This window comes from Diabrotica virgifera, chromosome 3 (genome assembly GCF_917563875.1).
Source record: "Diabrotica virgifera virgifera chromosome 3, PGI_DIABVI_V3a".
Classification (NCBI taxonomy): domain Eukaryota; kingdom Metazoa; phylum Arthropoda; class Insecta; order Coleoptera; family Chrysomelidae; genus Diabrotica; species Diabrotica virgifera.
In genome coordinates this window covers 228,496,660-228,511,162 of record NC_065445.1, presented here as the reverse complement: position 1 = coordinate 228,511,162, position 14,503 = coordinate 228,496,660, and the positions used below count along the sequence as shown (strand labels likewise).

Below are 14,503 nucleotides of genomic sequence, written 5' to 3'. Positions count from 1 at the left end.
CGCTAATTCCGACTGTGTCCTTAATGATTTTCTAACAAATTGCAGTTGCTCCAAAAACTAATTACCTAAATCTGATGGGTACACAGCAACTAATTTACTGGCTCCTGCAAAAACTTCTGAATCCGATTTGAAAAGATATCCACTTCTAAGATATAAGACTTTAAAATCGTTGTTCACTTTGTACATACTTATAAATCCAGCTTGAATTTGTTCAATGACTACATCGAGATTTCCGAAAAACACGCCTACTCTATAATATTATATTTCTTCAGGGTTTGAGATGCGTTGATTATGTAATAATTCATCAAAATATTTCTCAACTCCACCAAACCTTTTGATTTTAAAAGTACAGGAAAAGTCACAATTAGTAGCAAAATCTTTGGATTCTTCCAAAATGACGTATCGTTTTGCCTATAGATTTGACAAAAATTCTTTAGAGTTATGTAAAAGTACCACTATTTTGTAAAATAGATGCGAAGACATATTCAAACTTTTCCATTTTACTTTTTTAATTATTAGTTGTCATTTTCTACTCAGGATCTGTGGTAGTTAATATTATTTTAGACAGTGTTTTTAAAATTTTCATGTAGTTCTGCTTTACACCAAGCAGAGTTTGTAATCTGGATGCCCACCTAGTCACCGATAACGTTTTTAGAGTAAGCGATTTTGGTTGGACGTTTTTCTGCATTCTTTGGCAAATCGAATCGAGGGAAGCTTTTGAAGATTTCCAGGCACTGCTTAAAAACGTTGCGTATGCATGCGTAAAATAATATATCATTAACACATTTTTACATACATTAGACGACAAGATGGGGCCCCTGATATATTGGCCCCCTGCAAGCTTCATGCTGCAGGGGCCTCTGTTACACCCCTGCAGGTTGCACGAAAGATACATCTAGAAAACCAGAGAAAATAAAAGAACTTCAAGTTTACTTTATCTTTGTACACCTGGTAACAGAATCTTCATATTGACAGTTACATTTACACATTCTGCTGTACCTTAATTAGAAAAACCCATGTTTAACCATATTAACTTTAAGAAAAATGTCGTATATCGTCGTTTGCAGAAATTGTTAGCGCATCCTGTGCGTTTCTCGGAATCGCACGGTATTTTCTTTATTTTTCACGAACTAACATCGCCAGCCAGCGCTCCCATCCACCTCGCTTTTTACAGTTCCAAGATTCCCCAGACTATTAGTTAGTCTCGTCAGACGAAATTCTGAAGACCTTTTGCTCGAAGAATCTCTCACGTCCTACGCAAGGCATTCGACTGCAAGAGCCGAAGACTCGAGGAAGACCACGGTTTGCCATTGCCATTAATCCACCGCCTGTCGCCGGTTGAACATCTCGCATGAGAGTTGCCCGTTTCCATTTTTCCGAATTCGTTCGCCAATTTCGCGGGACACGAACATTGCTTTCTGTTTAGTGATAAAACAGTCTTCTTCTTCTGGAATTATAGTTATATTTCGTGTTGGCAGTGAATTTGCAGGAACTGGTTTCGATAAGATTGCCCATTGCAGAAAAACAAAATGCTCAGGTGAGTGTTTTTGTGAATTTAGGGGTTTCAGCGGAATAATTGGCGGCTTTAAATTATTTTTATTGATTTTTTTTGTTTTATTTCCAGTCGGGGCACTCTCCCAATGTATTAGTCTAATCAAATAAAATTTAAATCAAAATGTAATTTGGTACTGGTTGGAACAAATTTTATATTGGTATCAAAGTTTAGTTGAAAACAAGATAGTTTCAAGGAAGTATATAATTTATATAGGGGATCATTGTTTAAATAATGAAAAATCGGTCATTTTTGCACACAATTCACTTTTTAACTGCTGCGGTAATTCATGTTTGTATAAAGGATTTTACGATTATTTTCTGCAAAGTAGAAGAGAAAAGCTTTCACTTTGCTTATATAATGCAATAAAGCTTGAAAAATATATTTGCATTATAAATAAGCGCTATAAAATTTCATTTTGTAGGAAAAGTTGCGTTATGTTATCAGAATAAACAAAAAAATTTAGTTGAAAGATATTTAATATAATATTTTAAGATAATGTCGAAAAATCAAAACTAGAAATCAAAATTTCAATGAAACTCCTATGGTATTTGAAAATTGTTCTAATTTAATTGTTTAAAACTTGTTGTAGTAACGCGTAGCGGGGATTAGAAAATTAGAAATGCCATTTCGATATTCGTATTCCTGACAATTTTTCACACACTTAAAAGAAAAAAGTTTTACGTTAAAAACGTAAATTCATAATTTATTAATTTATTACCAGAGAACGGCAGTTCTCGCCAGTGGCGCACACCAACACCCCCCTACACGCAACACTATATATACCTACACGAAATTTTCGATTTCCTAAATCTGACTGATTTGAAAGATGGGCCAAGTACCATCTTAAAGTTCAGGAAAAGACTCACCCATTCATATGTCAACCATCCATTTTGGTCTAAAGGTGTGGATTTTACGGCCCTTTCTATTTAGGATCTGTTTTTCGTTCTCGTCCCCAAAACTCCCAAAAACTTCAAAAATTTAAGTCCGACCTTTGCGGCTTCTAATAGTACTGATCATTACCTTTCCAACGCATGTCTAATTTTGAAAATCGGTTATACCATTCAAAAGTTACCGAGCTCAGAAATATGACTTAATTTTTATTAAAAAAAGATAAAATGTTTGTGGATATGTATGTGTGTTTGAAAGTTAAACCGATTTGAATTTTTCTTTCTGTGTTTGAAGAGGGGGTCAGGGCCGATTCAGAACCGGTGTAGTTTTTTGACCACCCATAAGCCAGCTAGAGGACTTGGTATGTACAAAACGGCATTTTTTTGGGGGTATATATCTTCGTATCAAGAAGAGACAGGAGAACGGAAAATATACCAAATCAATAGTGTTGAGTTAAGCTTTCAAATGGTGTCTAAGCCGTCAGGATCAGACATACACACGGCTCAGTATATCCGAAAAACTGAAAAACTATACTTTGAAAATTTTGGTTTTTCGACAATTACTCAAAATTTCAACCTACGAATTGCACCAATATCTGAGCGTTTGTAGAAAGACTCTAGACGAATCTAACGGTGTATACGTCATATCCGGAAAAATTCGAATTTTTAAGTTATAAGCTTCATAAGTATGATCAAATCTATTTCCTACGGGAAAAACGGTTTGTCAAGCTCAATAAATTCTGTAATAGCTTCAGTTATCATACTTGACCTTAGATCCATCAGATACTACTGGTGAATACGTTTCAAACTCATGTTTACTGATTAAAGCCTTTTAGAAGTTATTAAGCTACAAAAGTATAATCCAATTAACGATTATTTAGTTGTAGTTGTAGTTGTAGATTATTTATGTAGTTGTAGTGATTACCATGTTAAATTTGATCTGGCAACGGACAATCCGACTTCATTTACCGGTCATCTCAATATTTTTTTTTCAATCTATTTCGAATAGAAAAAAATCTAGTGTACATTTGATGGACACTAGATCATTTGGGAGATAATGCAACAAAGGTGACCATTTATAAAGCTTAACGAGTAATAGAGGAACATTGCATTCAACTTCATACATTTAATTTATAAATAACTGTGAAAAACTCCTGATACAAGAATAAAAAACCGCTAAACGCCTTAAAAATGAGTGGCGCATACAATATTCCAGCTACAAAAGATCTGATATGAATATTACGTGGCGCGAAAATGTATTTTCATTTTGATGCAAAACAAAATTCTAGTTTTATTTTAAAAGATTTTTCCATAATATTTGCTAAATTTGAAGTAAACACGCCACAAAAGAATAACTTTGATACAGTTTGAATTTTGAAACTCTTTTGTGGCGCGTTTACTTGAAATTTAGCAAATATTATGGAAAAATCTTTTAAAATAAAACTAGAATTTTGTTTTGCATCAAAATGAAAATACATTTTCGCGCCACGTAATATTCATATCAGATCTGTTGTAACTGGAATATTGTATGCGCCACTCATTTTTAAGGCGTTTAGCGGTTTTTTATTCTTGTTAATATTAACATTTAAAACTGCCGGAGTACATCTCTCTTCTTCTTCTTCTTAACTCAGGCGAGACTCGTTAGTCTCTGGCACTTGGTCATAAGACCTTTGTACCAAACCCTATTCTTCTCCTTAAACTTTAATAAGTCCTGTGGCCTCAACGAAGGCCAACAGTTTTCTTATTGGTAGTTTTAGGATCTCTTCTGGTTCAAACCTCATTTGACCAGTGAAGTTCTGCCTTACATCACCTAGCACACTGCAATAGCATAGTATGTGTATGGCAGTTTCTTCTTCCATTTCGCACTTTCTGCACCATGGTTCATTCACCTTACCTAGTTTGTATAGGTGATTTCTTAAACGACAATGTCCAGTCACCATTTCAGTGACCGTTTTGATCTCTCGTTTATCGAGGTTCATCAAACTGTTCGAGAGTTTTTTATCAATATTCTTGATTATTTTTTTAGTCTGGATTTGCCCTTGAGTGGTTCTCCATTTATTTTGATGATTCTCTGTCAGCCATTTCTGAACCTCGTTTTTCATAGCATCTTTAGTGATGCCACAGAAAGGTTCTGGGCCTTCAAAAGTTTTTCTCCAGCCTTGTTTCGCTAACATATCTACTCGTTCGTTCCCATGCACCCCTTCATGACCCGGCACCCATATTAAAGACACTTTATTGTCTTTTGCCAGGTTATTGAGGAGATCTTTGCAGTTTCTCACCAGTTTTGATTTGGTGAGAGGGTTCTTTACAGCCAGAATAGCCGATTGGCTATCTGTGTAAATGTTGATTCTCTTAGCTTTAGGGTCCTCATCAATGATTTCATCAATGCAGGCCACCAAAGCAAAAACTTCAGCCTGGAACACCGTTGTATGTTGACCTAGGCTGTAAGATTTATTATAGTTACATGTTTGCCCAAAGACTCCTGATCCAGTACCATGGGCAGTTTTAGATCCATCAGTGAACCATATTAAGTCTCCATTAATGTTTGGGACTTTTTGTTCTCTAGATGGTATAATTGTGTTAATCTTCTCAGTGAAGATTAGTTCTGGTGTCATCATATCTAAGTTCATCATAAAGATGTATTCCTCAAGTATAGTCCCAGTAATGTTTGTGTGGCTATTCAATACATAATTTGGCCTCCAAGTATTTATAACCATTTTTCACAAAAAATTAGTTAAATTCCTTTATAAAAGGTATCTTTTATTTAAAAATCCCTTAAAAGGGCTACATCACAGAACGTTCTCGAACTAAAACATTCATTATCAGTGCTGTTAATAGGTTTTGAGCATGCTTAAACCACCAAAATACAGGGTGTCCCGAAAAGATTGGTCATAAATTATACCACAGATTCTGGGGTCAAAAATAGGTTGATTGAACCTCACTTACCTATATACAATAGTGCACACAAAAAAGTTACAGCCCTTTGAAGTTACAGAATGAAAATCAATTTTTTTTCATATATCGAAAACTCTTAGAGATTTTTCATTGAAAATCGACATGTGGCATTCTTATGGCAGCAGGATCTTAAATAAAAATTAAAGTAAAATTTGTGTACCCCATAAAAATTTTATGGGGGTTTTGTTCCCTTAAACCCCCCCAAACTTTTATTACTATTATTGTGGCACCATTAGTTAAACACACTGTTTTTAAAATATTTTTGCCTCTTAAGACTTTTTCGATAAGCCAGTGTTTATCGAGATATTTTGAATATTTATCGAATCCACCACATATTTGTATATGGTTGTACGATTATTAGGCTATTGATTATGTACTATAGAAAGGAACTACAACGTTAACGGGGTTTTATTACTTCATATGGTCAATGAATCTCTATATATGAAAAAACAGCGGAGTGTTACCATTTAAAGGGGTGCGTTTTTGAGAAATGGGTGAATTAGTCCCTGGGCACAGGTTACATTAGGGGAGTTCTATGCACTTTTGGTACAAACACGTCTACATAAAAATTGTACCTGGTTAAATTTCCTATCTAAATATAACTTTTTAAAGTCAAAGATACTTTTTTTTACAAAAATATATTCAAAAGAAAAAGCCCAAAGAAACCCAAAAGAAAGAAATTTTGTTTTTTGTCCCAAACTTTTGTCCACGGGGATATAGGTATAGACATTGCTTCACAGAAAAAAAACTTACATATTTTCTCTTTAAAACGATGCTTAGTAGAGGTCGTTAGAATTTACAGTTTTCGCAATATGATTTTTCAAAGTTCGCCACTCACAGCAATTTTGGGCAATTTTCCTTGTTATTTCGCAAATATTTTTCTGTAACTTTTTTCTACGCAACTTTAGGCATATGCAATGGTACATGTAAGAGGAATAGAAATCAATTACGTTTAAAATGTTCTACTGTATAATGTTGTACGACTTCTTTTAAAGAGGTTATCTTTTTCAAGATTTTATACTTTTAACAAGCTTTTATATTTTTTACGATTATTTTTTAAATTTCCCATTATAACTTTTTTTCTTCTACATTTAGGTATATATTATATAATAAAAAAGAAAGCTTATTCTGTTTAATTTAAAATGGTGTATTATAAAAAATTCTAGGATTATTTTTGAATAAGATATGCTTTTTCAAAATGTAATAAGTACTTGCAACGATTTTTGATTTTAGGATTATTTTTTAAATTTCTCCTTATAACTTTTTTATGTGATTGTGTGTTATGATTGAATCTTATTTTTTATAGGTAATACTTTGGATCCACTTGACTCGGCCGAGCAAACTTCAAAATATGGATTAATTCCAATATTTACTGTCAAAGCTCCTGCACCACAAGCTTTGCTTGAAAAAATAGCATGTAAATGTACCAAAGGATGTACAAAAAACTGCGGTTGTAGGAAGATAGGAATTAGTTTTTCAATATTCTGCAAAGGGTGCATGTGCATGGGTACTAATTGTGGGACTCTAAGATAACTGAGGTGTCAGAGGAAGATATTGAAGCTAATGCTAACGAAGAGATGGACTTTGATTTTGAAATTTTTTAAATGTCAACGTTTAAATAATTTTAACTAAAGTGATGTTTTCTAAGACTAATGTTTATGTAATTTTTGTAAAAGAAATAATTTTAAATAATACAGGTAAAAAAATATCAAAGAGTCACTCGGTTTCCATTATTTAAATATAGATGATACACCATTTTAAAGAACAGAAAGAAAGCCCTCTTTATTCAGCAATATATAGTATATTCATGTACAAGAAAAAAAAAGTTATAATGAGAAATTTAAAAAATAATCCTAAAATCAAAAAGCGTTGCAAGTACTTATTACATTTTGAAAAATAATATCTTATTCAAAAATAGTCCTCGAATTTTTTGTAATACAAAATTTTAAAGTAAACAAAATAAGCTTTTTTTATTATATAATATAATATATACCTAAATGTAGAAGAAAAAAAGTTATAATGAGAAATTTCAAAAATAATCGTAAAAAATGTAAAAAATAATATTTTTTTTTATATTAGGTATTATATATTATATAATATAATATTATTTTATATATACTATATATAATATAATATTATATAATATACAATATATCATATAATAATGTAATTTTATTTTTATATTATATTATAAAAAAATCGTTAAAAGTATAAAACTTTGAAAAACCATAATCTCTTAAAAAAAAAGTCGTACAACGTTAGACAGTAGACCATTTTAAAGCTAATTGATTTCTATTTCTATTACGTGTACCATTTCATATACCTAAAGTTACGTGGAAAAAAGTTACAGAACAATATTTGCGAAATTACAAGGAAAATTGCCCAAAATTGCTGTGAGTGGCGAATTTTGAAAAATGATATTTCGAAAACTATAAATCCTAATTACCTCTACTACACAACATTTTAAAGAAGAAATATGTAGGTTTTTTTTTCTGTAAAGCAATGTCTATACCTATATCCTCGTGGACAAAAGTTATGGGACAAAAAACAAAATTTCTTTCTTTTGGGTTTCTTTGTGCTTTTTCTTTTGAATATATTTTTGTAAAAAAACGTATCATTGACTTTAAAAAGCTATATTTAGATAGGAAATTTAACCAGGAACAATTTTTATGTAGGTATGTTTATACCAAAAGTGCATAGAACTCACCCTAATGTAACCTGTGCCCAGGGACTAATTCACCCATTTCTCAAAAACGCACCCCTTTAAATGGTAGCACTCCGCGGTTTTTTCATATATAGATGTCCATTGACCATATGAAATAATAAAACCCCGTTAACGTTGTAGTTCCTTTTAGCTATCTTATTTTGAATATAAACAATAGCCTATATAGAGATCAGGTAATAATATGAAAATTTATTTTTTATAATTCACATTTTTAGGTATATTTTGAAAAAGAAGCCACATCTCGATAAAAGGTGACTTATCAAAAAAAGACTAAGAGGCAAAAAAGTTTTAAAAATACTGTGTTTAACTAATGGTAGCGCAATAATAGTTTAATTGGAACATACACAAACATTTTGTGGGTTTAAAACAAAACTCCCATAAAAATTTTATGTAAATATATTAAAAAAGAAGCCACATCTCGATAAAAACTCGCTTATCGAAAAAATACTAAAAGGCAAAAAAGTTTTAAAAACGTTGTATTTAACTAATGGTACCACAATAATGAATTAATTGGAACGTACAAAAAAGTTTGGGGGGGGGGGTTTAAGGGATCAAAACTCCCATAAAATTTTTATGGGGTGGACAAATCCCACTAAAATTTTGTGTTAAGATGATCCTGCCATAAGAATGATAAAAGTCCATTTTCAATAAAAAATCTTTTATAGTTTTCGATATATTGAAAAAATCGATTTTCATTTTGTAACTTCAAAGGGCTATAACTTTTTTATGACCACATTTGTACTAAGGTAAGTTAGGTTCAATCGAACTATCTTTGACTCCAGAATGTGTGGTATAATTTATGACCAATCTTTTCGGGACAGCCTGTATATTGGTGAAATCCTCTAAATGTTGTACAATTACAGAACATTTTCATATTTACATTAAATAAAATTTTATGTTTAAACTGATCCTACATTTAACATCAGGCAACACAGGACTTGCTTCTCCGGAGGCTAGATCCTCACATTACGGACTGTAAGTAGCAACTTACAGTTACTACATTGCTAGACTGTTGTAGAACAACGCAATTAACGCCAGTTTTCCTACAAAATAAAAATTTTGTAGGAATTATTTCTGCTTTTCCTGAAATACTTAGTGCTTAATTTATGATGCAAATAATATATTTTTTTTAAAACTTTGTTTTTAAGTTGTATTTATTATTATTTAAATAAATTAAGGGTTGCACGTTTCCATTTTTCCGAATTCATTCGTCAATTTCGTGGGACACGATCATTGCCTTCTGTTTGGTAATAAAACAGTCTTCTTCTTCTGGAATTATAGTTATATTTCGTGCTGGCAGTGAATTTGCAGGAACTGGTTTCGATAAGATTGCCCGTTGCAGAAAAACAAAATGCTCAGGTGAGTGTTTTTGTGAATTTATGGGTTTCGGCGAAGAAATTGGCGGCTTCAAATTATTTTTACGTTTCCGTTTATTGATTTTTTTTGTTTTATTTGCAGTCAATGCACTCTCAATTTTTTGCAGTCGGTGCACACATTTTTAGGCTGTAAATCAGTGTTAAATATTAAAACAGCGAACTATTTTTCAAAAATAATAATTTCGCTGGTTTACAAACACATAAAAAAAAAAGAAATAATAAATCAATATTTTTGTCAATTTATCTTTAAATAAATAATAATTAACATTGTTCTGAAGCTATTTGCTTGTTGCATGTTAACGCAGTTTAATATTTTTGGTGGGAATAAGCCCCAATTTTACTTTAAAATTAAGTTTATTTGACGTTTAGATTTCCACTTCAGAAATCGTTATCAAAATACAAAATATTAATAAATTAAACAAATTTTGCTCTTGTTGCGTGGTAAAAATTGTTTTAATAATTTAATATTATCTGAGGCATTCATATTGATAATTTAGACATACAGAGTGAGTTTTATCTATAGAAACCCTCAATTATCTCGGAAACGGCTTGCACGATTTTTATAGATTTTGGTGGGTAGGGGTTTTCTAATGCAGCCGATATTATAGTGACAATTACATTGTTATCAGATCTTCCGTTTTTCTGAAAATCTAATGAACTTTCTTATTTCAAATAGAACACCCTATATGTTTCTTGCCTTTTGAAGTCCTTAAGAAATACTGATTAATTTTCATGTTATATTCCCTATACCTAAATGCGATAGTTTCGGAGTTACTGTTACATTTATTGAAAAAAAAAATTTAAACAAATTATAAAAATCAATTTTTTCGGCCCGGGTAGATATTCTTTTACGTTCTTTGGGCAATTGGGAACAAAAAATTTATTTTTGAAACTGGGGAGTACCCAAATTCAAGCTAAAGCCTTCTTCTAGGGGCTCGCTGTAAAACTTTTTGGCACGTTTTATTCTAAAACATTGCTTTTTAATAATAATTGTTAATGGAGCGCATATGAGAGGACGGGCGAGAGGGCTGCATTAACAACAATAAACAATATTTTAGAATGAAACAAGCTAAAATTACTTATTGGTAACTGATAAAATAAGGCTTGAACTTGAATTTGTGTACTTCGCAGTTTCAAAAATAATATTTTTGATATGTGTTTTTGAACCATGAAAATCATCATTATTCGATTTTTTTCAATTTTAAATTGTTTATAATTCGAAAACGATTAACTTTAGAGAACAATTTCAAAAGAATTTTTTTGTTCCCAATTGGCCAAAAAACGTAAAAGAATATCTACCCGGGCCGAAAAAATTGGTTTTTATAATTTGTTTATAATTTTTTTTTAAATAAATGTAGCAATAACTCCGAAATTATGTCATTTAGGTATAGGGAATATAACATTAAAAATAATCAGTATTGCTTAAGGACTTCAAAACGTAAAAAATATACACGATGTTTCATTTGAAATACGAAAATTAATTAGATTTTCAGAAAAACGGAAGATCTGACAACAATGTAATTATCATTATAATATCGGCAGCATTAGAAAACTCCTACCCACCAAAATCTATAAAAATCGTGCGTTTCCGAGATAATTGAGGGTTTCCATACATAAAACTCACTCTGTATATTATACATTTTAAAGTAAATTCCTTTAAAATGATATTGCCGATATTTATAAGTTGCGTTCTTGGGACGACTTTATTGGAGGATAGTTCGTTCGGTTACATGAAATCAACCTAACTTAAGAATATCCGTCAAAAAACTCATAGCATGTGATTTGTCTTTACAAAGACAGCCAAATGCAATGGTGACAATAAAATTCTCCTGTTATTAATCATATAGTAAATCACGAGGAAGAAAACAGGAAAAAACCTCATGATACTATTCCGACTTGGTCAGTATTTGGTCTTACATTTAATTCACTCTCAAAATTAATACCTACCAAACTCTGATTTTATATGTAAATATAGTAAATAATGCAAAAATAGTAAATTGCATTAAGATGCTACCAGAGTTTCAGAACAATAAAAAATAAATTATTAACGAATGTATTATTGTTAATGATCGAATTAAGGTATATAATTTTTCTTATCTTCTTCTTCTTCTTCTTCTTCTTATTCTTCTTCTTCTTCTTCTTCTTCTTTTTCTTCTTTTTCTTCTTCTTTTTCTTCTTTTTCTTCTTCTTTTTCTTCTTCTTCTTCTTCTTCTTCTTCTTCTTCTTATCTATGTAAGCTGAACATATCTATAAAACGAAGATATAATTTTTCGAGAATTTTCGGAATAGAGAGTTGCTAATTTAAACTTTACAGTAGATTTTATTATTCAAATAATTTAAATTATTTTTGCAGACAAACCTTTGCATTTTATTAAAAAATCCAAAATCAAATGAGACTTAAACCAAAAATTGGCTTTATCTTGTCATGTCATGTCACCCTTGTCAAATTGTATATCCATTTCCTAATTTCTCAGTTGGTCTGTGCCCATTGAATTGGCAAGTACCTAGCATCTTCGAGCAGGGAACCATGGCACCCTTTTAGCATGTGTTCCACTTTATCTATCAACATCGACTTGTAGTCATAACATTTTAATATATTACATTATGTAAACCATATACGATGATGTTAACACTATTTACAGTGTGCTAGTTTCAAAATACTCGGCAGGATGTAAGTATTCCCACATTTTTCATTTTAACAGTCACAGTTGAGTTTTAACCTTTTGCTTTAAACTAACGTGGAAATACTTCATTCTAGGCACTGAAGATGTTCTGTTTAGAACGAAAACGTTCTGCAATCCATAACATTTTATAGTTTTAAATAAACGATTTTATACCAGAATACATCTCGAAGTTTTTACTTCTGTATTGGTTTTATATAATTTTTGTTCAATTTTGGTAGTAAGTATTAACCTGTAATTCAAACAATCTACAGACAAACAAACAATATATTTGGCTAATTAGTGACTTAACAAGTCTTGTACTAATTGTTTTATAATAAAAATATGTATTATTTAACCCTAATTGAAATCCAAATTGAATCTCGAAATTTCGAGCCGAACTCGAGATAGAAGCTTGGCTTGAACTTGGAGCAGAGCTCGAAAGCATAATAGTGAATGTAAAATGTTACATCCGTAGTAATTTACGGACACCCTGTATAATTGTATATTGAAAATACATATTTGTAGTCGGAATTACTTATTCTCAAATAATAAATCAACCGTAGCAGAAATAAATGAATTAGATAAATTTTTGCTCTCTGAATATGAATATGATGATAAAAAGTTCCTAACACGTAAGATTTTTGAGTTATGATTTAAAAAAAAAATGAGTTACAATTTTTGAGTTATGAGTATTTTACTAAATTTTTTTTAAAACAGTCATTTGTAATATGTCGGTGAGTGATGTTATCAAATTAACGTTTTTCCTAAAAATTGTGCATAATTTGACAACACTGGGATATCTAATGTCTACGAATACCACATTAACATTTAAATAAAGAATAAACCAAAGGTAATCCTTAAGGTGAAACAGTAGCGATCAACAGGTAGCGAAAACGCGTTCCAGGATTGCGGCTGTAATTTTGAATATTTTTTCGAGATATTTGGCACACGTATTCGTAATATAATAAATAATGGCGGTACAGAGCCCAATTTGAAAAATATATTAATATGTGGAAATTACTCTGTAATTAAATTCAATATTAAAAATACGAGCCTGTACTGCCATTAAGAAGAACAAAAAAATACACTTTCTTCAAATAAACTTTTTTATCCGATGCCTAGATTTTGTGTCATTTTGGAACTACTAATGAAATAAAAAATTTTAACATCAGTCGCATTTTTTTGTTTTTTTGTTGACTAGTGTTATTAGAGTATTAGCTAAAATATTGACAAGCTCGTTAAGGAAAGCTCGGTCCTTTTCCAATTCAGCTCGGCTCGCCTCGAAAAAAATTTGATTCGGCTCGAAGCTTGGCTCGCAAGAAACAAGCCGGCTTGAGCTCGAACTTGTGACCATCCCTAATTACCAGTACACAGAATTCAGAACAAAACTATAATTTATCGCTAATTTATTACGGAAAGAAAAGAATTATTAGAAGACAAGAAGACAAAATTTATGAGAATATCTAAAACTCAAAGAAATAACGAAAATCTCCTCATAAACGGAACCAACGTCGAACGATTAGATCAATATGCATATCTTGGAACAATGATCAACTCCACAAATGATTACTTACAGGAGATTAAAATTAGAATAGAAAAGGCTAGAGGGAATTTTAACAAAATGAGAAAAGTGCTCTGCACAAGAGATCTAAGGTTACAGCTAAGAGTAAGGTTGGCTAGGTGCTACGTTTCCTCCACTCTGTTTTACGGAATGGAAGCTTGGACCTTGAATGCGGCATCAATGAAAAAACTGGAATCACTCGAGATGTGGGTATATAGAAGAATTCTAAAAATATCATGGACAGAACACGTTACAAACAAAGGGGTTCTTAAAAAGATGAATAAATGGAAGTCTTAAATACAATCAAAACCAGAAAATTGGAATATCTCGGACATATTACACGTGGAAAGAGATACAACTTGTTCCAACTCATTATGCAGGGAAAGATTCAAGGAAAAAGAAGCATAGGGAGACGCAGAATATCGTGGCTGCGCAACCTGAGAGAATGGTACGGATGTACATCAAACGAACTTTTCAGAGCAGCCGTGTCCAAAGTCCGAATAGCCATGATGATTGTCGACCTCTGTCGAAGAGATGGCACTTGAAGAAGAAGAACTTTACGGTAAAGCTAGCAGCCACAATCTCGTCAAGGAAGAGGCTATAGGGCCCATTTTAACGGCATATCTTATTGCTAATTAATTGCTGTTGATTGATACATTGACAAATCCACAAAAACTACCCCACCATCTACTAGCGCAAAACTTACCCCCGAAAAAATGTTGAAATTATAAAATTCAACCGCAAGGAATTAATTGCTAATTTACTGCTGAAGTTTTACGCC

The 14,503-nt window shown here is 31.6% G+C and overlaps 1 protein-coding gene across 2 annotated transcripts in view; it reads left to right on the top strand.

Annotated features, from left to right (window-relative positions):
* Positions 1–1,202: 1,202 nt before the first annotated feature.
* The window catches only part of LOC126881569 (uncharacterized), a 321,109-nt gene continuing 307,808 nt past the window's right edge, over positions 1,203–14,503 (top strand). The window contains exon 1 of one of the 2 annotated variants that reach the window (XM_050645892.1): positions 1,203–1,537. In XM_050645892.1, the coding sequence (XP_050501849.1) occupies positions 1,530–1,537 (8 nt within the window). In that variant the 5' untranslated portion in view covers positions 1,203–1,529. Of the gene's footprint in view, positions 1,538–9,378; positions 9,482–14,503 lie in introns of those variants that run through there. The other variant, XM_050645893.1, reaches the window with a different exon arrangement.